We start from the raw sequence: 25,879 nt of genomic DNA, 5'->3' as shown, positions 1-25,879 counted from the left end.
TCCCCAAGGTTACCTGTGGCCTCTGCCATCAGACTGAGAGCCCTATGGGGTGGGGACTGAGGCCGGGCCTCTCTTAAGCTGGTCCCCTGGCACAAAAAAAGGAGCCTTGGTAAATTTTTAAAAACTGTATTATGGAATTTAAATTTAACAACATGCAGAAAAGTAGACAGACTAGTACAATAAAGGCCCACATACCCATTGTTGTTTTCAACGCTCTACCAGTCTTGGGCATCTATACCTCACCCAGGCTTCCTCATTCAATCTGTAAACATTTCATGGTGCTCCTCCGACCGGTGAGAATATTTAAAAATATATAACAAACCCCATGCTGTTACTAGATCTAAATATTAACAGTAATCTCTGAATATCACATAATACCCAGCCTAAATTATAATTTCCTGGAGAGTCTTCAAGCTGTGTTTTTTCTTTGAACCACGACCAACACACCCTCATGTAAAAGTGAAAATCCACTGGTCCGTGCCCCAGAGCCCACACATAACAGCACCCTTTGCTTTGGGTTTTTTTTTTTTTTTGGACACACCACGTGGCACGCAGGATCTTAGTTCCCCGACCAGGGATTGAACCCGTGTCCCCTGCAGTGGAAGCTCAGAGTGCTAACCACTGGACCGCCAGGGAATTCCCAGCACCTTTTGCTTTGTGTGTGATGATGGCTCATACTCACTACATGTGTATGTGTGCCAGGAGCTAGGTTTTTTAAAAAACAGCTTTACTGAGCTATAATTCGCATCCTATAAAATTCACCCATTTATAAAGTATACAGTTCAAAGAGAGTAAATCCTAAGAGTTCTCATCATAGGAAAAAGAAATTTTTGTTTCTATTTCTTTAATTTTGTATCTCTATGAGATGCTGGATGTTCACTAAGCTTATCGTGACAATCACTTCATGATATATGTAAATCCAATCACTCTGGTGTACATCTACAATTTATACAGGGCTGTAGGTCAATTATATCCCAATAAAACTGGAAGAAAAATAAATCAAGTACACAACTCAATGGTTTTGAATGGCTTGGAGATCAGTGACTTCCAAATCGGAATGGATTCAGAGCTCTGCACCCATCCCTACTTTCATTTTAGAACATGTTCATCACCCAGTTAAGCGATCACTGCAAGGAAGGTCTCCATTCACTCAGCCCTGGGTGGAATGTACTTCACGCGCTGACTCAGAGGACACATGACTCTGTGGGTAAGTGCACACACCCTCTGGCCACGGGCTGCTGATGTCAGCTTCCCACACTCTGTAGCTGTGTGATCCTGGGCAAGTGACTTCACCTCTCTGAGGGTTAAAACAACGCCTGGCCAGAGAACCACATAGTGTAGGAAATGTCCAGAAAAGGCAAGTCCATAGAGACAGAAAGCAGATTGGTGGTTGCCAAGGGCTGCGGCACTTAAGAGGGAATGCGGAGGCTTTTCTTTCAGTGGCCATGAGGAAGGGGCCTTATCTGGAGCCTGTGAGCAATAAAACTGTGGATCTCCTGTGCTCCAGCTGAGCTGCGAAAGGAACCTAATTTAGCAAACCCAGCCTCCCCGGCCCAAGAGGGTTGTCCCATCCAGGCGTCTATTTCTGGCTGGGCTGAAATAAACACATGGAGGCGACCCAAGGGACCCAGCCCCATCTGGGTTGGTTCAGTCCAGGCGTATAGTTGGACAAGCCTGAGTCTCTTCTGGAAAGATTACGCTCATGCGATCTTAATGGGCTCTGAGCGTTTCAGGGACTTATAAATTCAAAGCAAGGATGTCGCTGTAAGGTCACTCCTGTGCCAAATCTGTGTAGCTTCTGCCAGCTTCCCAGGTTCAACCAGGCCCCACCCTGCTTGACTCAGCTCCACTGTCCTCTTAATGGCCCCTGGGTTCCAGGCTCTGACCAGGAACACAGATCCTGGGCCAAGGCATCTGTGCCCACGCTGGCTGTAACCTGTTTGCGTGCTAAGCCAGAAGCACTCACCCGGAGATTGTTCAGTCCGTTGAGTAAATACACATTAAACGCTGTATTCGTTTTGTGGGGCTGCTATAATCGCGTACCGCAAACTGGGTGGCTTCAAACAATAGGAGATTATTCTCTCACCTTCCTGGAGGCCCGACGCCAATCTCTGCCTCAGTCATCATGGGCGTTCTGTGTGCCACCTGTCGTGCTGGAGTAGGGCCCACCCTATTCCAGTGCGACCTCATCTTAACTAATTACATCTGTAAAGACCCTTTTCCCAGATGTCACATCCTGAGGTACTGGGAATTAGGATTTCAACATCTCTTTTAGGGGGACACAATTCACAATTCAACTCATAACAAACGCACACGATGTGCTGATGCTCTCTGGAGCGCTGGGCCATGAGAGCTCTGTCTTCAGAGACCCTAAGTAGTCCCTGTCCTTCTGGGCGTCCTTGTATCCCCTCTGGTGAGAAACAAGGGGAAGGTGTCGAAGGGCTTGCTACCTTCTGGTTTGGGCTTGCAAATCCAGGAAGGAGCTTAGTAAATATTTCTTGAATGAGTTAGTGTAATTTATTGTTGGCGGCTGGCCAGTTCCTGCTTTGGCCCTGATAAAATAAAAGGTATAAACTTCCTTGTCCACCAAGGCTCTTCAAACACAGGGAACAGAGCTGGGTCACCCAAGCTTCTAGATTAAACAGAGCTCAATAGGGTATATTGAGCTACTCCATTCAGCTCCTGGAGGCAACTGGCGCCTGTTCTGTCCACCGGCAGGGCCCTTTCTGGGTGCAGACCTCCTGGGAGGTAACAAGAGAGGGTGGCTGTGAGCACGGGTCTTCTGAATCTTCCCCCAGCACCTAAAGGTCCCCAGGATGTGCACGAAAAGATGTGCAAGAAACTAGCGCCCAGCTTCCCACCGTGGGTGCTGTGACAGCTCCACAGATTTCATCTTCTTCCTCCAAGTCAGGTCTGTGAGAAATGTCACCTCTCTTCATTATTTTCTGTGAGTCAATTTGATTTTGACTGAGAACAAGTCCTCATTCCACTAAGCTGGCCAGAAATTCAGCTAGTGGTTTCAACGTCAGAGCAATGTGGACATTTCAGATTCAACGTGGGAATTTCTGTGTGTAGTACCAAAATCCTGGACTCACTCAGACTCCCAGCAGGAGATGGAACACTCATAAGAGGTGACATGAGAGGAGTTAAAGAGGATAATTTACCAAGATGTGGGTAGGGTGTAGGGAAAACAATGAGAGACAATACAGCTCCCAGGGGCTAGCAACTGTGGGGAGCTGTTACCACCTCTAGATCAGCCGGGATGGATCTGGGACAATAAATGTCCCAGCTTCACTCTCCTTCCTCTTCCGATTTCTGGTCTGTGATCCCACTGACCCAAGCCAACAGGAAGGCATAGGGCAGGGGAGCTCACAGATACTGTGTTGGTCAGTGTGGGCTGCCGTAACAAAAATACCCCCACCTGGGTGGCTTAAACAACAGAAATTTCTTCCTCCCAGTTCTGAAGGCTGAGAAGCCCAAGACGTGCTGATTCAGCTCCTGATGAGAACCCACTTCCTGGTTCGCAGATCAATAAATGTTTGTTAAATGAATTAGTAATTAGCAATAAATTAGCAATTTATTTTGGTGGCTGGTCAACTTGCACGTTTGCCTTTATAAAAATAAAACGTTGGCAGAGAGAAGACACCTCTTTCATGTCTCTTATAAGGGCACCAATCCCATTTACGAAGGCCCCACTGTTACAACCTAATCCCTCCCAAAGGCCCCAGCTCCAAATACCAACACATTGAAGATTAAGGCTTCAACATATGAATTTGTGGGGGACACAAATATTCAGGCCACAGCAGATAACATCAGACAGCCTCCCAGGGCACAGAACAGGGGGAGAACATTGGAGATGAGATTTGGAGGGGCAACAGGAAGAGACCTAGCACATGAGTATTTTATTGAAATGTGAGATACAGTTGCCATCCACTTCTATACTCTGATGTTGTTACACTTTTTCTTTTTTTTTTTTTTGGCCATGCTCTGTGGCATGTGGTATCTTAGTTCCCCAACCAGGGATTGAACCTGGTTCCAATGCACCTGCTGCATTGGAAGCGCACAGTCTTAACCACTGGACCACCAAGGAAGTCCCGGATGGTGTTGTTACACTCGACAGACAGCCAGGGGTCAGGTCTGAGGTTCCTCTATCCTTCTGGCTTGAATCTCTCCCAAAGAGTTAATTTGCGAAAAGATCTTGGCTAAGGTAAATTATCCTGAGAAGGGGCTGGTCCTGAGAGAATGGAGGAAAAAAGGGAAAGGGAGTAAAACCTATCTGACTCTAGGGGGTAGGGCTGGGAATGGAGGCTGGGAGCTGTTATGGGCTGAACTGTGTCTCCACAAAAATTCCTATGTTGAGGTCCTAACCCCCAGAACCTCAGAATGTGATTGTATTTGGAGACAGGATGTTTACAGATGTAATTAAATTAAAATGAGATCATTAGGTGGGCCCTAATTCATTATGACTCGTGTCCTTACAAGAAGAGGAATTCTGGACACATACACGTACAGAGGGAGGACGTAAAGTCATAGAGAGAAGTGGTCATCTGCAAGCCAAGGAGAGAGGCTCGGAGCAGATCATCCCCTAAGAGTACTCAGAAGGAACCAGCCCTGCCGACACCTTGATCTCAAACTTCAAGCCTCTAGAACTATGAGATAATAAATGTCTGTGGTTTAAGCCACCCCATCTGTGGTACTTTGCTACAGCAGCTCTAGCAAACTAATACGGCAGCTTCCAATATGGCCTGAAATAATCTTCACCTCCTGGTATCATACCCTTGTGTAGTCCCCTCCCACATTCAATCAAGCTGCTCTGTGTGATGGACAGGATATGACAGAAGTGACATTGTGTGACAAGGTAAGGCTCCGTTGTAAAGGGCACTGCAGTTTCTACCTTGGTCTCTTGGGTTTCTCTCTCTGGAGGAGTCCAGCCGCCATGCTGTAAGGACACTCAAGCAGCCCCAAAGAGATCCACATCAAGAGGATGTGACCAAGAGCCAAGAGCCAGCAACAATTTGCCAGCCGTGGAAGTGGCTCCCCAGCCCTAGTAAAGCTTTCAGACGACTGTGGCCTCACCCGACACCTGACAGCAACCTCACTGGATATCCCAAACAGAACCACTCAGGTAAGCCACTCCTGAATTCCTAACCCACAGAAACTCTACGCGATGATAAATTCCTGTTGTTGCTTTAAGCTAATAAGTTTTGGGGTAATTTGTTTCACAGCAATAGACAGCTAACACAGAACCTCCCTCCCCAGCTCCCCTCCCCTTCAGACCCTGCTCCTGCTTGGTTTCTTTATTTTTTCATTCTATTTTATTTTTATAATATTTATTTATATTTATTATAATATTTTATAATTTATTATTTTATTATAATATTTATTTTATTTATTTCTAATATTTATTTATATTTATTTTATCTGGCTGCACCAGGTCTTAGCTGTGGCACACAGGATCTCCGTTGCTGTGTGCGGGATCTTTGTTGTGGCATGCAGGATCTTTTAGTTGTGGCATGTGAACCCTTAGTTGCGGCATGCATGTGGGATCTAGTTCCCTGACCGGGGATCGGCCCCGGGCCCCCTGCATTGGGAGTGCGGAGTCTTAACCACTGGACCACCAAGGAAGTCCCAATCTCCTGCTTTAACATCCCCCTACCCTTAACCCCACACCATGATGACACCATCAAGGACTTAAGAAGTAAACTGGGGCCCAAAATGGCTCTGGGGAGGTACAATATTACTAATATGTGAAAGGAAAGGTGTTCAACCTCACAAGTATGCCAAGAAATGGGAATTCAAATAAATAAGATACTTGGAGAGGGTTTGCAAACAGGAAAGAGATGTGACTGAAATGTTTTCTAAACCAGTGCACCTATGTTTGGTGTAAAATTTAAATGAACATAAATAATTGTGTGTTAAAAATTTTTTTAATTTACAAAAAGGAGTAGTATGTCAATAAAAATATTGGTTACCTCCATACTTTAAAATATACCAAACACAAGAAAACGAGTATTGTAATCACTTAATCTTTTCTCCATATTGGGGTTTCTCACAGCGGCATTGGGTCCTGAGGGCACCTGTCCACACGCGTGACTGCTGACATGGCCACGGCACGGTCTCTGAGGCCCCTGCCCCTCTGTGGTCAGCCTGCTGCTTCGATGACATGTGGGCTCTGGGCATCTTTGCTGCTGCGGACCAAGGCCCGGTGCTGAGTCCTGCCCTCACTGTGAGGCCCTCCCATGCCCCATCCTCAGTTCTGGGGACGCCCCCTCCCCGCCAAAGTATCTCCCTGAGATTCATGCTCTCAAATCCTCTTTTCCCTCACATTCTTTCATGATAAGGCCCCATTAAACCCAAAGCCTGAATTCTTTTTTTTTGTTGTTGTTGTTTTTGCGGTACGCGGGCCTCTCACTGTTGTGGCCTCTCCCGTTCCGGACGCACAGGCTCAGCGGCCATGACTCACGGGCCCAGCCGCTCCGCAGCATGTGGGATCTTCCCGGACCGGGGCACGAACCCGTGTCCCCTGCATCGGCAGGCGAACTCTCAACCACTGCGCCACCAGGGAAGCCCAAGCCTGAATTCTTAGCTGCCAAAAATACCCAGCTCCTCTTTACTTGAAGGCAGGAAGAGTTTCATCGCCAAACCCTCCAAGGAGGCAAGTACCAAGTATTTGGACTCCATGCTCCCGGATCTATAAAGAAGCAGAGGGCAAAAATACGTTTCCGTTTCAAAGCAGTCCAAATGTCCAGGGCATGCCAACCACATACATGTTAGTGGTCCACACTTACCACCTGTTTCCAAGACACTACATGAATTCGTTGCATTCTCACGAGGAGCGGCATTATGTCCGTTTTTTCAGGTGGCACACTAAGGCACAGAGAGGTTAAGTCACTTATCCAAAGTCACCCAGCTAGGAAGCAGAGCAGCCTGGATTTAAACTCAGGCGTGAAAGCCCATGCGCTGCACCTCACACACTGCTGTTGGGCCCAAGGGTGAGGCAGGGACAGCAGGGCTAGGGGCCATTCTCTCTAGCCTGCCCCAGGTTGGCTGCGGTCCCTACCCACTTCGGCAGGAAGGCCACCTGGCGCTTAAAGACCACGTGGAAGGGGGAGTTGGGCAGGTAGACGGTGTTCCCACCCGTGAGGCAGGTGGCCCAGAGCCCAGAGGTGCCCACGAAGAGTGGGCTGCGGTAGCGAGCCCAGAACCAGTCCATGGCCTGCTGCAGGTAGCCCCGGTTGGCCACCACGCCCTTCCACACGTTGGGCATAACGTGGACGTAGTCCCCCCAGTGCACGTGGACCCCTACGTAGGTGCTCGGCCGGCTCCCATTCACCTGCAGACCCCGCAGAAAATTCTGGGCCTCCTCACGCACGTGGTCGTGCAGGGTGAACTCCTGGAGGATCTCGGCGCGGAGGTGGTGGTAGAAGGTCCACGAGCAGGGGTAGCCGGTGAGGCGCACGTACTCTCTCGGGATGTGTCGGTACCGCTCTTCCATCCAGTCGTTCAGGGGGTAGTTCTGCCAGGGGATCCTGCTGGCCGTGGTGTCGTGCAGGACGGGGAGGGTGATTCTGAAGATGGGGGCCGGCGTGCTGTGCATCTGGGGCGGGATGAAGGCCGGCCGCCCATTCATCTTGGCCAGGGCAAATAGGGTAGCGTACTCCCCCATCTGGTTCCCCAGACGGCCTTTGGAGTTGATGGTGGACATGCCCCCCAGGGCAGGTGTCTGGGGAACAGGCCCACGTGACCCCGGGAAGGCCTGGGGGCGGGCACCCGGGCCAGGCGCTGGAGGCAGTGGAAAATGGTGGACCCGGCAAAGATGACAAAGAGGAAGTAGATGGTGGACAAGGAAGGGCAAGTAGCCCAGAATCTCACGGTGGCTGCGGGGAGGAGAGACGACTTGATTCAGGAGGGATGGGGCGTGAGTTCATTCGCTCACCCCACCCCAAACCACTTGTTCATTGGCTCACTCAGCCCATCCAGGCGTGTCTAGTGGCCTCCACCGTGGAGGTCTTAGAGCACAGACCCTGGACCCCTCTGGCCTGGGTTTAAATCCCAGCTCCACCCCTTACCAGCTGTGTGACTTTAGTCAAGTTACTCCTGAATCGCAGTTTCCTTGCCCATTAAAAAACAATGACTGAGGGCTTCCCTGGTGGCGCAGTGGTTGAGAGTCCTCCTGCCGATGCAGGGGACACGGGTTCGTGCCCCGGTCCGGGAAGATCCCATATGCTGTAGAGCGGCTGGGCCGGTGAGCCATAGCCACTGAGCCTGCACGTCCGGAGCCTGTGCTCCGCAATGGGAGAGGCCACAACAGTGAGAGGCCCGTGTACCGCAAAAAAAAAAAAAAAAGCGATGACAGAGTTGAACCATTTGAGAGTGCCAATATTCACAAACAGCCGCTTCATATGGTCCAACCTAACAGAACTAGCTCATCTGTAACATTTTTAGAACAGTGCCTAGCATACAGGAGGCACTCTGTGTAAGCCTTGGAAAATAAAGACTTCTAGAGTGTTTACTACACGCATCCCTGGGAGCTCATGAATCTATTAAGGCTGCATGTACACAGGTTCAGAACCTAGACTGTGAGGCTAGACAAGCCCAGGTTCACGTGCAGACTCTGCCTCCTGCTGGCCAACCCGGAGCACGTTAGTTAACTCCCTGGGGCTCAGTCTTCTCCAGAAAATGGGGCTAACCATAGCCCCTGCATGCCGGGCTCCCGGAAGGGCCCCTGCCATGGCAAGCGCTAAGTGCCTCCCGCTACCGTCAGTGGATGTGGTGGATTCAAGCTGCTGCAGAGTCTTGGACGCCCCTTCCCTGACTCTGGGTGGGCCTGTGACTGCCTTGGCCAATCACATGTGGCAGAAGTGACACTGTGCCATTTCCCGGACCAGGACTTAAGGGTCCGCCAGTTCCCACCTCCTGCCTCTGTAACATGCTCTCTGCGTTGCCACCTCTAGCTGCCTAGATGTAGCTTTTTTTATAGTTAGGTCTCCGATGAGCCCTTCTTCTTCTTTCTTGTTGGTAACCACTTTATTGAGATAATATTCAAATAGCATACAATTCTCCCATTTAAAGTGTACGACAGCTTTTCGTATATTCACAGAGTTGGGCAACCATCACAATTAATTTTAGAAAAGTTTTATCACCCCCAGAAGAAACCCTGCGCCCCTTAGCCATCCCCACCCCCAGTCTTCCCATCCTCCCCGCCACCTCCCTCCAGCTAACCTACTTTCTGTCTCAGTGGATTTACCTACTCTGCGTGCTGCATATAAATGAATCACACAGTAAGTAGCTTTGTGACTGGCTTCTTTCACTCAGTGTCATATCTTCAAGGCTCATCCACGTTGCAGCGTGTGTTAGTACGTCACTGATTTCTTTTTACCACCGACTAATATTCCACGGCAGGGATAGCCCTCGTTTTATTTATCAGTTCATCAGTTGTTAGACATTTGGGTTGTTTCCACTTTGGGGAATTATGAATCATGCTGCTGTGAACACGCATGTCCAAATCCCTGTGTGGACCTAAGTTTTCATTTCCTTCTGGTACTTACCTAGGAGTGGAATCGCTGCGTCATGTGATAACTAACTGTGTTTAACACTTTCAGGAACTGCAGACTGGCTTCCAAGCAGCTGCCTCATTTTCCATTCCCACCAGCAGCGTATGAGGGCTCTGATTTCTCCACATCCTCGCCAACACTCACTACTGTCTGTCTTGTTGATCGCAGTGGGCGTGCCATGCTAGCTCAGTGAAGCCTACACTTTTGAACCTACCCAGACTCCCTCCAGCTCCTGCCTCTGCCTGGGCTCCATGAACCTCAGTTTCCCCATCCTTGTAATGGGGTGGAGAATCCCTTCTTCAGGGGTTGCTTCTTTTTCAGTCCATCTCTCCTCCAGCTCTCCCCTGGGCTCCCAGAAATGGTCTTTTCACACTGGGTCTCCAGTGTGTCCTGACCTGCTGTGTCCTCTCCCCTCCTCTGTTCCCCTGACCAGGCAGCTGTGGTTTCCCTGTGGCTGTCCCAGTGCCTGCAGCTCAGGAGACCCCCAAGGCCCCTACAGAAGCCCTGGATTGTGTGGCCCCCGCTCTTCCTCATCTGGCTTCCATCTCACCCCCTCAGGCTCCCCATCTCTCCCTCCACTGGCCCCCTTAAATGTCAGGGCTCTGTGGGCCTCACCTCCACTCTCCGCCTCCTCTTCCTCCTAGATTCCAGGGCTCCTCACTTTATTAATCTGACCCCTGTGGGAAATCTGAACACTCTTGGGCCCTCCTCAAGGATGTCACATTCAACGTGGGTTCCCAGTGAGGTCAGCTGACTCTTACCACATGAAGCATATATTACGCTCCCTCCCCTGAGATGTACAAGAAATGCCTTGCTCACTGCTTTAGTCTCCAAAAAGCAAACTAAATCTGCCCCTGAGCCCCTCTTCTCGCTGGGCTGGTGACAACTCTGAGCCAATCCTTATCACACAGCCTGTGATAAGGACTGGGGTCCTGCGCAGAGGAGGACTCAAGCTTCCGCCTCTGGTCAGCTCAGCCAGAGCCCCAGGCCGCTCTCAAAGCCCGCAGGCAAGCTGAGCAGGGACTGGAGCCAGGGCTACTGGGGAGGAGAAACCAGCTGAGGACAGAGGTACCCACCCAGGGTCACCTCCACGGTGTGCGACTCGTGCAGTTGCACAGGGTCCCTGCTCTGCTCTAGCCGTCTAGAAAGTCTCCATAAGCGAGAGCAACGCAGCCCGGGTTTTCATTTTGCACTGGGCTCTGCACATCAGGTAGCCCAGTCTGGCTGCCACCTCTGTCCTCCAGCCTCAAGAGCTCCCTCTCCTGGCCTCTCATGAGCCTACACAACTGAAAAGCCACAGGAAGTAATGAACCAAAGCTGGTGCTTCTGTGGTTCCCGACTCAAGCCAGGCACTGGTTTCAGCGCTTATATCCTGGTCCACGATTCCTTACTGACCATTTTCATGAAGATTGCTGGCAAACCCCAACCTGAGTTGAATTCACTCGGGGACAAAATCTGAACCGACGTGCCGCTATTCATAGACTTCATTTATTTTGGAGCAAACACCCATGTGTTCTGCTTGCAGAAACAATAATGTTTGATTATGGGATGCTGCCCAGACCCCGCCGGGGGAGTTGTAAAATATAAAATATAACCTGTGCGCCCCATGATGGTGTCAAAACACCGGTTCTGCGGCATGTCTGGTCCACAGAGTTTCAGATATTAGACTGTAGGCCTATCTTCACTCATTTGGTCTTTGTGATCTCCCATGAGGAAGGTACTTTTTTATGCCAATTTAACAGAAGAGGAAACTATGACACAGACAGGTTAAGAAACTTGCTTTGGGTCACGCAGCTAGGAAAGACGTGGGGCCTGGATTTGAAACCGGTGTGGTTCGGGAATCTGTGCTCATAATTACGATCCTGGATTTTTCCACTATGTCCTGAGGAAGGGATACTCAGCTGCACACTCCCAGTGCAGTTATTCAGGGGCTCTGACATGCCCTGCCTCCTGGGGCCTCTGTGATTGCTGCGTCACCGTCACCGAGATAGGGATGAAAGATGTCTCTGGAAGCCCAGAGGTGTGGGTCCCGCCCTGCTGAGCCCACCTCAGAGCTGTGGCCATGGGAGGTTCTGCCTCTGGGGCGCTGTGAGGGTAAAGGTGCCCCATACTTGAGGAACTGCCCCTTCCCCCCAAAGTCTCCTCCCCAACTCGGGGAGTTGTTTCCTCTCTGCTCTCTGCTTCTACCCCCCACCCCAGGCCCCTTCAGGGGTGATAATCGCCTCAGGCAGCTCAGACTATTAAAAGCAAAAGTGAGACAGCTAGCTTCCCTCCAGGGAATATTAGCTTAAGAAACTTCTAGTCCCTGGGGCGGGGGGGAGGGGGTGGTGGTGGATAAAGTGAGACCTAAACCTTCTTCCTGAGTTTTCTCTGACAGCAAAATTAGCCTTTGCACTGGCCACTCCCTGTGCCTGGGTCCTCCTGCCCTGATGCCCACGTGGGCATCTTGCCCTCACCTCCTCCAGGTCTCAGCCCAAATGTCCCCCTGCCCCCCGCCCCCCAAACTACTTCCCTACTTGCTTTTGCTCCAAAGCATTTGTCACCTTCCATCTTTCTCTAGAACATAATGACTTACTACTTTTTTGTCGCAATCTTGCTTTCTGGACTGTGAGCCTGGCAAGGACGGGCTGCTGCACGTGTTCGTGCGGTCAGCAGAGCGTCAGACACACAGTAGGAAGTCAGTGAGCACCAGCTGAATGGATCAGCGCGGCGAGTACTGCACTAGTTACTCTGTCCATCAGGCCGCCCGCCCGCGATCTCACATGTCCCCCTCTGACTTGGTGGCGTCTCTTTCTCCTGCAGCTAACTCCTCCTCCTCGCCGAGGCTTACCCATGTCCCCACCCTGCCTCCTGCCCCCGGGGCTGCCTCTCCACTGCCGGCTGTGAGGGTCACCCAGAACCAGAATCAAGGGGAGCCTTGGCTGTGCCCTCCCGCCCCAGACACTGGGTCCCCAAATCCCTGTCGGGGTCGGGCCCACGCTATGCCACAATCAATGCACTCTAGGCCACAGCAGCTAATGTGGCGCCCCATCCTCCTGAGGCCCTTGCTTTCCTCAGGGGGAAGTGAAGAAAAATGTTATTTTTCTAGTCAAAACCATTCGGACAAAAAAAAAAAAAAAACCATTCGGATATGTAATGGAGTTGAGGGCAACATTTGCATGAAAGGGTCATGAGTGAAGTGTTGAGGCCTCACAGTAAACTGGCCATGGAGGGATCCGCTTTGAGCTCAGTCCCCCCCGGGGGTCCCTGACTTCTCCCTCCAGCCGCTAGAACCACCAAGGTCCCAGGCATTCATATCTCCCCCTCCTCCTTCCCCACCACCTTAGAAAGCCGCCCAAGTCTTTGGGTTTCCAGGTGGGTGGTGCGACCCTTCAAAGAGCACTGACTTTTTAAGGCTTGAAAGCGACTGACCTTCATGCTCAGTTGACCCACAGCGGACAGAAGGTTCCAGAGGGCAGGAGGGGCTGGCTTGGGGTCACACAGCCAGAGGCCCACGTCCCGCCTCAGCGTCAGCGGCCCTGACGGCGGCGCGCTCCCCAGCAGGCCAGCCCCTTCCTGATCACAGCCGCCACGTGCTGGGGCTGAGCCCGAGCCTGCCTGCACCGAGGAGTCAGGAGCCGGCGGGGCAGGGGCGGGGTGTGCGGGGAGCACGCACCCCAGGCCCCGGAAGGCCGTCTGGCCGCCGTCCCCTCCTACCTGCCTGAGCCCTCTGGGCCAGCCTGCTCGGGGCTGTCCAGCTGCGGGCCCCTGGGGGGCAACGGCGCTCATGTCCCACACAGCGCCGGGTGGCGTGGCTGCCCGGGGTCCCTGCGGGGAGAGCGTGGCTGCCTTGGCGAGGGGACTGGGGCGGGGTGGTGTTGGATTCTTAGGCTCTGCTCTGAGCTCCCGCCCAGAACCCCTACTAGCCCGGGGGCTGAGAACAGCCACTCTGCACTCACTCCCGAGAGCCCACGCTGGCCGCCAAGCTCCTGCGGGAGGGAAGGGCCGTGAGCGGCTGACTGCAGAGGACAGTCTCTTCCAGGGCACAGGTTTGGACGACGACAGGGGTGAAGGGTGGGGTGTGTGCAAAAGAAGCCGGGGAAAGGGCCTGGGTCCCAGGTGGAACCCCACACTGCCCAGGCAAGAGGCCTGACCCTGGACCTGGTGGGTACACGGCTAGACTCTGCCCCTTAAAGTGGGGGCCAGGGTGGGCTACAGTCTCCAGAGGGGCAGGGACTGGGGGCCGGACATCTGGGCTCCCCAGTGGCAGGCGGTGGCGTCTGGATCCCCCAGGAACACCGTGGGACGCAGCCGGTTGCCCGGGCTACTAGGAGCCAGAAAGCGGTACCCCGTGAACCGCCCAGGCAAGAGAGGAGGTGGGAGATGGGGCGAGCCCCTTAACAAGGCCGGTGCCGGGGATCGGGGGCAAATGCCCGGCACAAGAGCTCAAAATGGCGCCAGGCTCCTCCTCGGGAGGTGCGGAGGGCCACGCCCGTCGTCTGGGGCGGGGGAGGCGGCCTCCGCACCAGGCGACTGCGGTGGGAACGCTGCGGGCTGTGAAATCAGGCTGGGAGAACGGGACCCACCCGCACCCACTGCTACCTCTTCGACTCCCAGCTGGGGCACAAACCCGGGTCCAGCTTCAGAGCCAGGGGCCTGGACAGTGGGGCCCAGAAGGGCTCCAAGGCCCCCAGACCCGAGTGGGCTCCTCATCAGGGGCTGCCAGCCCGGGGTGGGGGGCGGTGGGGTGGGTGGGCGCGCATTTCCGCTCCGGGTCCATCCTCGATCCTGCCACCCCCGGCTCTGGACTGCTGGTCCCTGCGGACGCCCTAGCATCTGGCCCTGCCCTGTCTCCTCTCCTCCTTTAGTACCCGCCACCCCCGACATCTGTTCCCCCTTCTGCTCTGGGGACCTTAGGACTGGAGGGGAATGCGGGGGCTCTGATTGCTGGACCCTGAGGCCTAGGATGGCAGTGGAGGGTGGGGAGGGCAGAGGTTATCAGAAATGCAAGCACAGGGTCCTCCCATCGCGAGCCCCAAGGGGAAACCAGGGGTCTGCCCTCCCAGCCCAGGCTTCCAGCCCCCAGGCATCCCCGTCCCCATCGGGTCCCTCAGCACAGCTCTTGGGGCTTTGAACCTGGGTGAGAAAGGGTTAAGAGCGGGTGGAGGCTAGGGCTGGGTGGCAGGGAGGCCTGGTTGTTTGGGTTGTTTGGTGATAATCCCCCTCCGTGCCCTGGGCGTGGAGAACACGGTTAGGGCCCCACGTGGGAAAGGGCCTCCACTCTGATCCCAATCCCCATGGGCCTGGCCTCCTGCTTCTGCTCTCCGCCCCCTTCCGCCTCCCCGGTCAGGCCTGCGGGCCTGCCTGTGCTCCTCCTGCTTCACAGGTGTCTCTGAGCCCCCTGCCCACCTGTCTGTCTCAGCCCCCAGGCTCCCTGGGACCCGTTGCCCCCCACCCTGTGGACTCTGGTTGCCTCCTGGTCTCCCCTTGTGTCCGTCCTCTCTCCTCGCAGTTCCTTCTCCCTGCCTGGCCCTTGCCCTTCACTCACCTCTGCCCCCGCGACTCTGTCTTTGCCGTCTGTGCCTCTGTCGGCCCCTTTCTCCATTTCTTTGCCACTAAGTCTTCATCTTTCTCTAACTCCCCCTCCCCTGCCCACCCGGCTCCTCCTTTCTCCCCCTTGCCCCCTCTTTGGGTTTCCCCATCTGTCCCCCCTCCCTGCCCTCTCCCCAGGGCCCCCTGCCCCTCGACACTGACGGATAGCTCTGGGGTGTTAAGCTACGGATTAGTTCAGGCAAAATTCTCGATTTTGCTTGCGTTCTTTCCCCTTTGGGTTATGTAAACAGTAATTCTCCCCAGATGGAACTATTTTCCTCGCTCAGAAGCAGCCGGGAGGGGTCTGGGGCAGGGCTGGGGCTGGAATGCTGGGGTTCCTCAGGGAGCCTGGGGAGCGGGCTGGAGGCTGACCCCCGAGGGCGGCCTGAGGCCCCCTGCCCAGACACTCGTCTCCTCTCCAGGTACTTGCCTCCGCCAGAACCATGCCAGTGACCTTTGCCCTCTTGCTCCTCCTGAGCCAGGCCAGCGCAGACCCATGCTACCATCCAGGGGGCCGCCCCCGCTTCTGTCTCCCACCAGTGACCCAGCTGGCCAGCATGGCTGCCTCCTGTCCCCAGGCTTGCATCCCCTCCCCGGGGGCGGATCTCGGCCCCCGGGCCACCTGCAATGGCAGTCTGACCCTGGCTTTGGGTGGCCCCTTCCTCCTGACGTCCGTCAGCCTGCGCTTCTGCACCCCAGGACCCCCAGCCCTGGTCCTGTCTGCCGCCTGGGCCACCGGAGGGCCCTGGAGATCACTGTGGCGCAGACCCGCCTGGCCGGGGGCCTTGGGAGGCCCCGAGACAGTGACCTTCCGAGCCCCACTGGGCCCTAAGGCCAGGGTGGTGGCCAGTCACCTCCGTGTGGAGCTCGGGGGCCAGGCAGGGCTGGCAGCAGCAGGAGTGAGAGGCCGCTGCCAGTGCCATGGCCACGCAGCCCGCTGTGCTGCCCGTGACCGGCCGCCCCGCTGCCGCTGCCGCCACCACACCACCGGCCCAGGGTGTGAGAGCTGCCGCCCATCCCACCGCGACTGGCCCTGGCGGCCTGCCACGCCCCGGCACCCTCACCCTTGCCTGCGTGAGTCCTGGGCCCACCGTGACCCGCCAGCTGGCCACAGGTCTCCAGCAGCTGGGCCCTTCTCCCTGAGGGGCAGGATGTTCTCCCCCTCCCCAGAGCTGCATGCCCCTTGCTTCTCCCCATACTGTCCTCCAGCCAGTCCCCCTCTTCGCTTCCGCCCACTCCCTCCCCACCACCTGTGCTGTCCCCAGACTTCCAGCTGCTTACATGCCCATTAGGGGGCTCCAGCGTCTCCCCGACACTTGATCACGGTGATGGTGATATGGATAACATTTCCTGAGCTCCCAGCCCAGGGCCTGGCTTGGCGCAGGTGCTCAGGTGGTATTTACTGAGTGGCTGTAGGAAAACAGGGCAACTGGACATTTTCGGAATCATCAAATCAACCACAGGGGGTAAGGATTTATTCATTAGACACATATTTATCCAGCAACTACTATGTGCAGGGCAGGTATTGCATCAGGCCCATTTTACAGATGAGGAGACTGAGGCTAGAGCTGGGAAGTCCCTTGCGCAATGACATGGCTGGGATCTGAGCTCAGGAGCAGAAGCCCAAGGGTCTTAGCTTGTCCTTGCCAGCCACCTTTATGTGCTGTCACACTAGATGTTCTCGGGCAGCAGACACGGGCATGGCCTCAGCAGCCAGCCAGACTGCCTGGGCTCAAATCCCAGCTTCTCTGCTTCCTGGCTGTGTGACCCCCAACAAATGACCAAACCTCTCTTTGCCTCCATTGGCTCACCTGTAATGTGAGGATAGTAACAGCCCTTCCTTTACAGGCTGTAGTGAAAATTCAATACATTAAAATAAAGTCCTTAGAATAAAGCCTGATACAGGACCTGGCACGGAGGAAGAGTTATCTGATTCCGCCAATGTTACCATTGCCCAGACGAGGAGGGTGAGGCCCAAGGGGACGTGTCACTTGCTCTACGTCTCACTGTCAGCAAGGGGCAGTGCTGGGACTGGACTCAGAGAAGTCTTCCGAGAGGCTGGGCCATCCACCAGCCTTCCAGCTGGACCAGAGCTCCCCAGGCCCTACTCAATGCCCTCCCCCATCCTCAGGGCTTCCAGACTGGGCCTGAGTCTGGGCCCTTCCCCATCCCTCCAGCGGCTCTCCTCAGAGACAGCCCTCCTCATCCCACCTCCAGCCTGCAGCCTTGCTAGAGTCTGAGTGTGTTACATGGCCTTGCTAACTCCACTCCCTGGATAGATACACACCACACACACACACACACACACACACACACACACACACACACACACCCTCCATTCTCTCGCTCCTGGACCTCCCTCTCTCTCCACCTCGCACATCCTTTGCCCCTCTCCCCCTCTACGTCTTCCTGCAATGTCGAGTGGACTAACTTACAGACCATCCCAGCTGTCCTCTGCTCCCCACTCTGTTCTCATCACACTTGGGTCCCCTTTGACCCGCTGTTCTCATCATCCCAGGCCTCTGTCCAGTTGGCCCATTCCTACCAGTAAGATCTGATGCCCCTACAGGGGAGTGAGGGAGGGGAGAATCACGTGGCCTGAGGGTGGGGTGGGGTCCATCCTGGGGGAGGACAGGGCCTGGGAGCTGGGGAGGCTGTCCCTCTGTGGATCACCACATCCCCTCAGGCTGAGCTGGGCAGCCGACCCTCCGAACCTGGGTAACAGACCAACAGTGTTGTGATGGAGAAGGGTCTGGGCAGGCAGGATGAGACTAACTCCTGTGGCGGAGCTGTGGGCTTTATAGAATCCAAAGCCCAACTCTACTGATTGATAATCTCAAGAGTGCTACCATCCCTAATGCCTACAAAATCCCTTGAGAGAGGAACTGAGATCCCCACTGGATGGGAGGACACTGAGGCTCAGAGAGGGGGAGTCATTTTCCCAAGAACACACAGCTGTCCCAGCTCCCTGACCTTCCCGCTACTCCTTGGGGCCCTGCCAGTCCAGGCCTCTCAAACCTCTTGGGGTCAAAAACTCCTTACATATCTCCAAAGAGTGGTCCATGAACTCCCCGCATCGGCATCTCACAGGCCTCTCAAACCTCTTGGAGTCAAAAACTCCTTTCATCTCTCCAAAGAGTGGTCCATGAACTCCCTGCATCGGCATCTCACTTTGGGATGCTTGCTAGACATACAGGCCCCTGGACCCACAGAAGCCCTGGGATGGGCCCTGGCATCTGTGTTGCTCTTTTGAAACATTTCCCCCGTAATCTGGATAAGCGGTAAGGTTTGAGAGCCGCTGCTTTTGAAAATCCGATCAACACTCCCCAGCAAGATGTACATGGTAAGTGGGCCTCATGTGAGCTGTATGAGAAGCACTGGAGGGCGCCTGGGCTGCAATCCTGCCTCTGACCACCCCTCAGCTGAGTTTCTTTGGGCAGATGACCTCGCCTCTCTGCCTCAGTGCTCACATCCATAAAATAGGGATGATGACAGCCCCAGTCTCACAGAGCTGCTGTGAGAAGGAAACATGCCAAGCACTCAGCACATGGCGCCTGGCACGTGGATGTGCTAAACGGGCAAGGGCATGCTCTGTGTCGGGTACGGAGTTAAGTAAGCACCGTTTACGTAGGTGGTTGCATTTCAAGATCATGAAGTAGACACTATAAATGCCATTTTACAGCAAAGGAGACTGAGCTACGGAAAGGAGTCGTCACTTGCCCACGGAAACAGTGAGACACTTACACGCGGGGGTCTGATTCCACAGCCTAGGCCCAGAGCCGCCACTCTTCTTTACACCCCCTGGTTTTACACAGACATCCAGCACATTCACCACTCCTCTCGGGCTCATGCAGCTCCAGTCCAGTGCACCCATTTTAAGGATGACAACGAAGAGCATCTAGGACCCACACTTACCTAGGGACCCCCAGGCAGTCTCTTTCCTGAGGGCAGTGGGGAGAAAGCTGGGAAAGGGGAACAGAGAGCCGGGCCTGATGTGCCCTTACTCCATCCTGTTCCTAGCCTGTTCCTGCAACCAGCACGCCCGACGCTGTAGGTTCAACTCTGAGCTGTTCAGGCTGTCGGGCGGCCGGAGTGGGGGTGTTTGTGAGCGGTGCCGCCACCACACAGCCGGGCGGCACTGCCACTACTGCCAGCCGGGGTTCTGGAGGGACCCTAGCCAGCCTATCAACAGCCGCAAGGCCTGCAGGGGTGAGTGCAGCCTGAAGCCCAGCCTAGAGGGAAAGGAGGCAGGCAGGTCTGAGGGGGGAGGGGCCGGGGGCCTGGATCCTGGGTCTGGGGGGGAGGGGCCAGGGGCCTGGATCCTGGGTCTGGGGGGGGAGGGGCCGGGGGCCTGGATCCTGGGTCTGGGGGGGAGGGGCCAGGGGCCTGGATCCTGGGTCTGGGGGGGGAGGGGCCGGGGGCCTGGATCCTGGGTCTGAGGAGGAGTGGCCAGGGAATTCCAGTCTCCTCAGTCCTTGGGGAGGAAGAGGCTGGGAGCCTGCACTGCACATCCCCAGCTCCTCTCCTCATGTAGCCTGCCAGTGCCATCCTATCGGGGCGACAGGTGGTACCTGCAACCAGACCAGTGGGCAGTGCTCCTGCAAGTTAGGGGTCACTGGCCTGACATGCAGCCGCTGCGGTCCTGGCTACCAGCAGAGCCGCTCCCCAAGGATGCCCTGCCAGCGTGAGTCCTGAGGGACAGGGCCCAAGTCTGAAGGGGGGTGGGAAGGAGACATCCCAGATCTCCAGGGGGCAGGTGTTGTGAGGACCTGCTCCGTAGGAGACGGAAGCTAGAGAGTGGAGGCCGGACTCTGAGTCCTTAGGGAGGTGAAGACTGAAAGTCCAGTCTCCTCCATCTTGGGGACGAAGAGGGTGGGAGCCTGGATACCTGGGTCTGAGGGAGGAAGGGGCTGGGGACCTGGGCTTCTGAGTCTTAAGAAAGTGGCCAGGGACCAGGACTCCAGGTCCTGGGGGAGAAAGGCGAAGTGTGCTTCCACTCTTGGGCCTCAGGGGAATAGACATTTGGGGTCTGGAAGCCTGCTTCCTCGGGGGGAGCGGGCTGCGCATGGGAGGCACTAAGGCCCTGTCTCTCCTCTGCTCTTTCACAGGAATTCCAGAGGCAACCACCACCCTTGCTACAACCCCTCATGCTTACAGCTCGGGTAAGACTGGCTGGCCTAGAAACCCCTGGCAGCAAGAGGGATCAGGGATGGGCTGACTGGGCCTCCAGGTGGGGATCCAGGGGTGTTCCACCAAGCCCAGTCCCCAAGGGTTCAGGCACCCCAGCTGTCCGTCAAGATGAAATGCAGGGGATGGGCAGGGGCAGAACGCTGTAGTCCAGGCCTCAGGAGCCCACTGCAGCCTGACCCTCCCCAGACCCTCAGTGTCAAAACTACTGCAATATCTCGGACACCAGGGTACACATGAGCCTTCGGAGGTACTGCCAGCAGGAGTACGGTGAGTGCTGGGGAGGAAAAGGGCCAGCAGGGGCTCTGATCTGCTGCAAGCCACCCCCTTCTCTGGCCTTCAGTTTCCTCAGCTTAAATGGGAAGGGGTGTTGGACTCTACAGGGCCTTTCCTGATCTAGAACCTAACAGGACAGCAGACAATGGGCAGAAGGGGCGGTGGGGAAGGGGCGCTCCCTACCGTCCTAGGTCTCCTCTCTCCCCATGTTATTGGCCTTGCAGAGTTTCACGATCTCCTTCAGCCTGACGTCTCTGAGGGAGGGAGGTGGCCTCCTGAGGATGGAAGGAGAAAGGGCAACTGGTTGAATGCAAGGGATCCTTGCACCGTCTTGTCTGTCTCAGACCCCCTGCCTCCTATCAGGGTCTGAGATATCGGAGCCCCACTCCCACAGACTCACCCCACAGTTCCCTAATCCACCAGTCCACACCAGCCCCCGACCCCAGGGCCTGTGGCTGCAGGCTCTCTTGGACAATGAGTTCAGCCCAGTCCCAGTTACTTCCCTCAATGGTATAGGATCCCAGACCTCTCCTCCCTGAGGCTCAGCATCTGCCCACTAGTGTCCTTGAACTTCAAAGGTGGAGGCTTCTCCCCCCACCTCCCACAGGGATCTTCTGCCCCAAAGACCCAGCTTGTCTGCCAGAGTCCTGCTCCCAACACGTCTCACCTCACCCCCTCAGAGAGGACACGTCTCTGAATCACCACTAGTATGACCTCGACCCTCAGCTTCCAAGGACTGATCTCCTTCTGGCCCCCAAATTAATCCTAAATGCAGATCCCTCCCATGGCAATACCCCTGTTTTCCAAGGGCTCTGTCTGCTCCTAATACCTTCTGACCCCTTGGCATTAGAGATCTGGACTTGCCTCTTGGGCCTTGTTCCCAGCCCCACCCACTGCAGGGTCCTCCTGGGACCTCTAACCCTTTAAGTAATCCCTGTACCCACTGCTTCTAATATGACCCCCAAAGCACCCCATCTGGCATATTCCTGGTAGGCCCCTGGGTTCCTCGCCCTGTCTGGCCTCCCTCTCCAGAGTAACCCCCACCTCCCCCGCCTTCCCAATCACAATCCTGTGACCCAACCTATCGCTCCATAAGCCCCGCTCTCCTTGCTTTGACCCATCTCCCCAGAAAGATCTCACTCCTCACAGCACACAGCCAGACCCCCAGACCTCTCACCCTCAAAGGTTCAAGGTCTCTCCCTACTGATGCGATCCCGGAAGCCCACTCTCGGGTCCCGGGCCCCGGGCCCCTCCCCACCAGGACTGACCCCACGGGACCCGGAGCCTCCCCACCGCCCAGGCCTGACATCTCCCCTCCCCGCAGTGCTCCGTGCGCAGGTGCTGGCGTCCGAGGCGGCGGGCCCGGCGTGGCAGCGGCTGGCCGTGCGCGTCCTGGCTGTATACAAGCAGCCGGCGTGGCCTGTGCGCCGCGGCGGCCAGGACGCCTGGGTGCCCCGCGCCGACCTGGCCTGTGGCTGCTTGCGCCTGCGGCCCGCCACCCACTACCTGCTGCTGGGCAGCACGGCCGCCGGCCCCGACCCCGCGCGCCTCGTCCTCGACCGCCATGGCCTCGCGCTGCCCTGGAGGCCGCGCTGGGCCCGGCCGCTGCGGCGGCTGCAGCAGGAGGAGCACGCTGGGGGCTGCCACGGCCTGCGGCCCTTGACCCCGAGCCCCGAACCCAGGATCTAGAGCCGGAGCCAGGCGGCCTCAAACTCCAAGAAAGGGACTGGAAGCAACTGCCAGAGGAGTCTTCTACCTCGACGGTGCGTCCCCCAGCAAGCCAATCAGACGCCGCAGAGCCCCTGACGTCACTTGCATGTGCCAGCACCGAGGAGGCATGAGGGACTTTTAAATAAAGGCGGCAAACCTCTTGGTCTCTGGCTAGGACACTCGACCTGTGACCTACGCAGCTAGTCCCCTCAATAAAGTCTCAACTCTTGGGGAAAGTCGGCTACAGACCCCTGACCTGTGCTGGGAGGGTATCTGAGGGGCAAATGAAGAAGGCCACGAGGAAATCTGTGGAGCCGAATATGGCTACAGCTCTCTGACAGAATAGCCAATCCAATGAAAAAGCTGGTATGACGTCACTGGGTGCTAGTCAGATTTATATTGCCTGACGATTAGTTAAAGCCGGTGGGAGGGGAGGTGGCTAGAAAAGGCGGGAAATACACCTGAGGAAAGCACAGCAGTGTCAGATTTCCAGAAAGTTCCAGATTGAGAAACACTTGGTTTCTAATGGCCCCAGGATGGTCTCTGAGAAAAGAATAATGGAACTTTGAGTGACTATCTAAAGAGGGTTCTCATGGGTTCACCTGGTCTTGAAGCACAGCCTAAACCCTTTCCTGAGGGAATAGCCAATTGGGAGCGACAGAGTGGTGTGACGTCACTTGGTGCTAAGCAGAATTCGATTCCACCCAACAGCTGGGTACCTACAGGCCAGAGGGATGGGGTTAAAAAGGAAGGAAGCTTAAGTACTATGGAATGGAAGGCCGTCAGGGCCTATGATCTTCCTTGTCACCCTGGCCTCTGCCCCCACAATCAACAAAAAAATTTCAAATTTGGGTGACCTTGGTAGGAGAGAAAGTGAGCTAGTACTTTGAAGGAATCTCAGACAAAGTGATATGACTTAAGGTCCACTGGTGCCTAGAGAGCAACCTATTCTTTCCCTGAGAGAAAAGCAGGCCTCTTAGCCAATGGGGAGTCAGGCTGGGCCATGATGTCATTGGGTGCTAGGCAGAGAGAACAGACCCTCCCGCCAATGTTCTGGGTATGCTCCTGAGGAGACTAAGAAAGGCAGGAAATAGCCTTCAGGAGGTGGCTGACCCCCAAGCTACCAATACTATCCTATATATAGGGAGGCTTGCCTTTGGCTTCCAACTGGGCCCTGGGTGCGGGCATATCTGAAGCAGGAGTTAGGAGTCTTTAAGGGTTTTTCTAAGAAGAGTTCTGTGTTTCAGAAAAGTTCTAGATTTCTTTATCTTGCTCTTTCCATCCTTTCTCAAAATCAGTTCAGTCGGGCACCTACCCCCTACTTAACCCTCACATCTACTTACAACTTTAATAATATATTGGCCAGGGACTTCCCTGGTGGTGCAGTGGTTAAGAATTCGCCTGCCAATGCAGGGGACAAGGGTTCGAGCCCTGGTCCGGGAAGATCCCACATGCCGCAGAGCCCGTGCGCCACAACTACTGAGCCTGTGCTCTAGAGCCCGTGAGCCACAACTACTGAGCCCTCGTGCCACAACTACTGAAGCCCACGTGTGCCCAGAGCCTGTGCTCTGCAACAAGAGAAGCCAACGCAATGAGAAGCACACGCACCGCAACGAAGAGTAGCCCCCTCTCGCTGCAACTAGAGAAAGCCTGCACACGATGAAGACCCAATGCTGCCAAAAATAAATAAATAAAATTTAAAAAATATATTGGCCAGCTATTTTACCAACAAAACTGAGTTTATTAGGGACTAGCAGAGAAATCACAATCAGCGATATGCAAAAATGGGTGACCATAAGCAAATACAGAGAACAAGCAAGGGGAACATGCTTTTATAGGGAAAAGAGGAGAGTTGGGAGGGGCTGTAATAACCAAAGAGTCCATTGGAGGAAACTGGGAGTCCAAAGTATGGAGGCTTCACATTGGTTGGCCTGCTACAGCCTGACTGGCTGAGCTGCCCTGGATGGAGAGAAGTTTTCTTCTTCCTTCTGATAGTAACCTAGAGGTACCTTCCTATCACAGATGTAGGTTTACTTCTCTCCTGTTAATTGAGGTCTCCTGGTGGGAATCTGAGAGCGCCCCCTACAGGCCTGTCCCAACTCCAACTCTACCTGAGGTTTCTTCAGTTACACCTACTAAATATGTTCATAATTCAGCCATTTTTTTTTTTACCATGTCCACTGCTACCACCTTGATCCAAGCCATCACCACTCTTTGCCTGGATTACAGGTAGTCTCCATACTGGTCTCCCCACTACCCTCTTAGAGTCTTCTTCACACAGAAGCTAGGATAATGATTTAAAACCTAAGTCAGACCCCTGACCTAGGCCCCAGTGGACCGTGCTGTTACTATGCTCAAAACTCTTGTCTTCCCATCTTTCTCAGAATAAGATCCAAAGTCCTTGCCCTGCTCTACAAAGCCTTACTTGATCCACTCCCACCCATACCTGACCTCACCTCTTACAACTTTCCCTCACTCACCCCTCTGCAGCTACACTGGTCTCCTTCCTGTTCCTTTAAAAACCAAGAACACTCTGCTTCAGGGCCTTTGCACTTGCCCTTCTCTCTTCCTGGAACACACTGCCTTGTATAGCAGCAAGCTAGTTCCCGTACTTCATTAAGGACTTCCATTAGTCAGGTTAGGCTAGCCCTGTTGGCTTGACACAACGAGAGTTGATTTCTTTCTCATGTACCTGTCCCATGCAAGTCAGCAAGGGGCGATTTTCCACAGAATCATTGAAGCACCCAGGCTAAGAGGCATCCACCGTCTTGTCACTGCACCAGCTGCAACCCATGGTATCCTTGATCACTGAGGAGGGGGGAGAGAGAGACAGACAGACAGACAGAGGGTATTGAATGGTCCCACACAAGAAATAGATGCTTTTGGGCTTCCCTGGTAGCGCAGTGGTTGAGAATCTGCCTGACAATGTGGGGGACACGGGTTCGAGCCCTGGTCTGGGAAGATCCCACATGCCGCGGAGCAACTGGGCCCGTGAGCCACAATTACTGAGCCTGCGCGTCTGGAGCCTGTGCTCCGCAACAAGAGAGGCCGCAACAGTGAGAGGCCCGCACACCGTGATGAAGAGTGGCCCCCGCTCGCCGCAACTAGAGAAAGCCCTCGCACAGAAACGAAGACCCAACACAGCCAAAAATAAATAAATTAATTAATTAATTAAAAAAATTAAAAAGAAATAGATGCTTTAGCCCAGGAACGACTCTAGCCCTTCTACTCACAGCTCATTAGTCAGGATTACAGTTGCACAAAGGCAGGAAAGCAGAATTCTCCTATGTGCCCAGAAAGAGAGAAGAACCAGTGTATTAGTTTTCTATTGCTGCCATAACAAAGTAACACAAATTCAGCTGCTAAAACAACACAGAGTTATTCTCTGACAGTTCTAGAGGTCCAAAGCCCAACATGGATTTTACTGGGCTGAAATCAAGGTGTCAACAAAGCTGCATTCCTTCTGGAACCTCTAGGGAAGAATGTTTCCTTTCCATTCCCTGCGCCTAGATGCCACCTGCATTCGTTGGCTCATGGCCCCTTCCTCTATCTTCAAAGCCAATAATGGTAAGTCGAGTCCC

At 54.7% G+C, this 25,879-nt stretch overlaps 3 protein-coding genes across 8 annotated transcripts in view; 1 reads left to right on the top strand and 2 right to left on the bottom strand.

Annotated features, from left to right (window-relative positions):
* The window catches only part of LOC101323662 (galactoside alpha-(1,2)-fucosyltransferase 2), a 29,530-nt gene extending 16,473 nt beyond the window's left edge, over positions 1-13,057 (bottom strand). Inside the window, exon 1 of the mRNA XM_019927236.3 lies at positions 12,966-13,057. The gene's annotated coding sequence lies outside the window, so the exon portion shown is untranslated. The remainder of the gene's footprint in view (positions 1-12,965) is intronic.
* On the bottom strand, positions 5,275-12,848 carry LOC117309189 (galactoside 2-alpha-L-fucosyltransferase SEC1-like). Its single transcript, XM_033845696.2, has 2 exons — positions 6,789-12,848; positions 5,275-6,691 (listed from the first exon to the last, which is right to left on the bottom strand). Exon 1 carries the CDS (start codon positions 7,703-7,705, stop codon positions 7,013-7,015), a length of 693 nt encoding a protein of 230 aa, XP_033701587.1. The 5' UTR covers positions 7,706-12,848; the 3' UTR covers positions 5,275-6,691; positions 6,789-7,012.
* Positions 13,058-13,449: 392 nt separating the features above from the next.
* On the top strand, positions 13,450-22,539 carry NTN5 (netrin 5). 6 transcript variants are annotated; one of them, XM_033845692.2, is made up of 7 exons: positions 13,450-13,582; positions 15,548-16,199; positions 19,146-19,334; positions 19,660-19,809; positions 20,234-20,287; positions 20,502-20,582; positions 21,913-22,539. In XM_033845692.2, the coding sequence occupies exons 2-7, from the start codon at positions 15,569-15,571 to the stop codon at positions 22,275-22,277; spliced, it is 1,470 nt and encodes a 489-aa protein (XP_033701583.1). In that variant the 5' UTR covers positions 13,450-13,582; positions 15,548-15,568; the 3' UTR covers positions 22,278-22,539. The 6 variants fall into 6 exon arrangements, with proteins under 6 accessions (XP_033701583.1, XP_073652221.1, XP_033701582.1 ...); XM_073796120.1 differs by having other exon boundaries at positions 13,464-13,697; XM_033845691.2 differs by having other exon boundaries at positions 13,464-13,897.
* The last annotated feature ends 3,340 nt before the right edge of the window (positions 22,540-25,879 follow it).

Source organism: Tursiops truncatus, chromosome 19, assembly GCF_011762595.2.
Source record: "Tursiops truncatus isolate mTurTru1 chromosome 19, mTurTru1.mat.Y, whole genome shotgun sequence".
Lineage (NCBI taxonomy): Eukaryota > Metazoa > Chordata > Mammalia > Artiodactyla > Delphinidae > Tursiops > Tursiops truncatus.
The sequence above is the reverse complement of the archived record's forward strand: the minus strand, read 5'-3'. Positions and strand labels throughout refer to the sequence as shown.

Coding starts and splice junctions, on each gene's coding strand:
- LOC117309189 (XM_033845696.2), bottom strand. CDS start 7,705: ATGTCCACCATCAACTCCAAAGGCCGTCTGGGGAACCAGATGGGGGAG.
- NTN5 (XM_033845692.2), top strand. CDS start 15,569: ATGCCAGTGACCTTTGCCCTCTTGCTCCTCCTGAGCCAGGCCAGCGCA. Junction 19,810..20,233: donor CCCAAGGATGCCCTGCCAGC/GTGAGTCCTGAG, acceptor GCTCTTTCACAG/GAATTCCAGAGGCAACCACC. Junction 20,288..20,501: donor CCCTCATGCTTACAGCTCGG/GTAAGACTGGCT, acceptor GACCCTCCCCAG/ACCCTCAGTGTCAAAACTAC.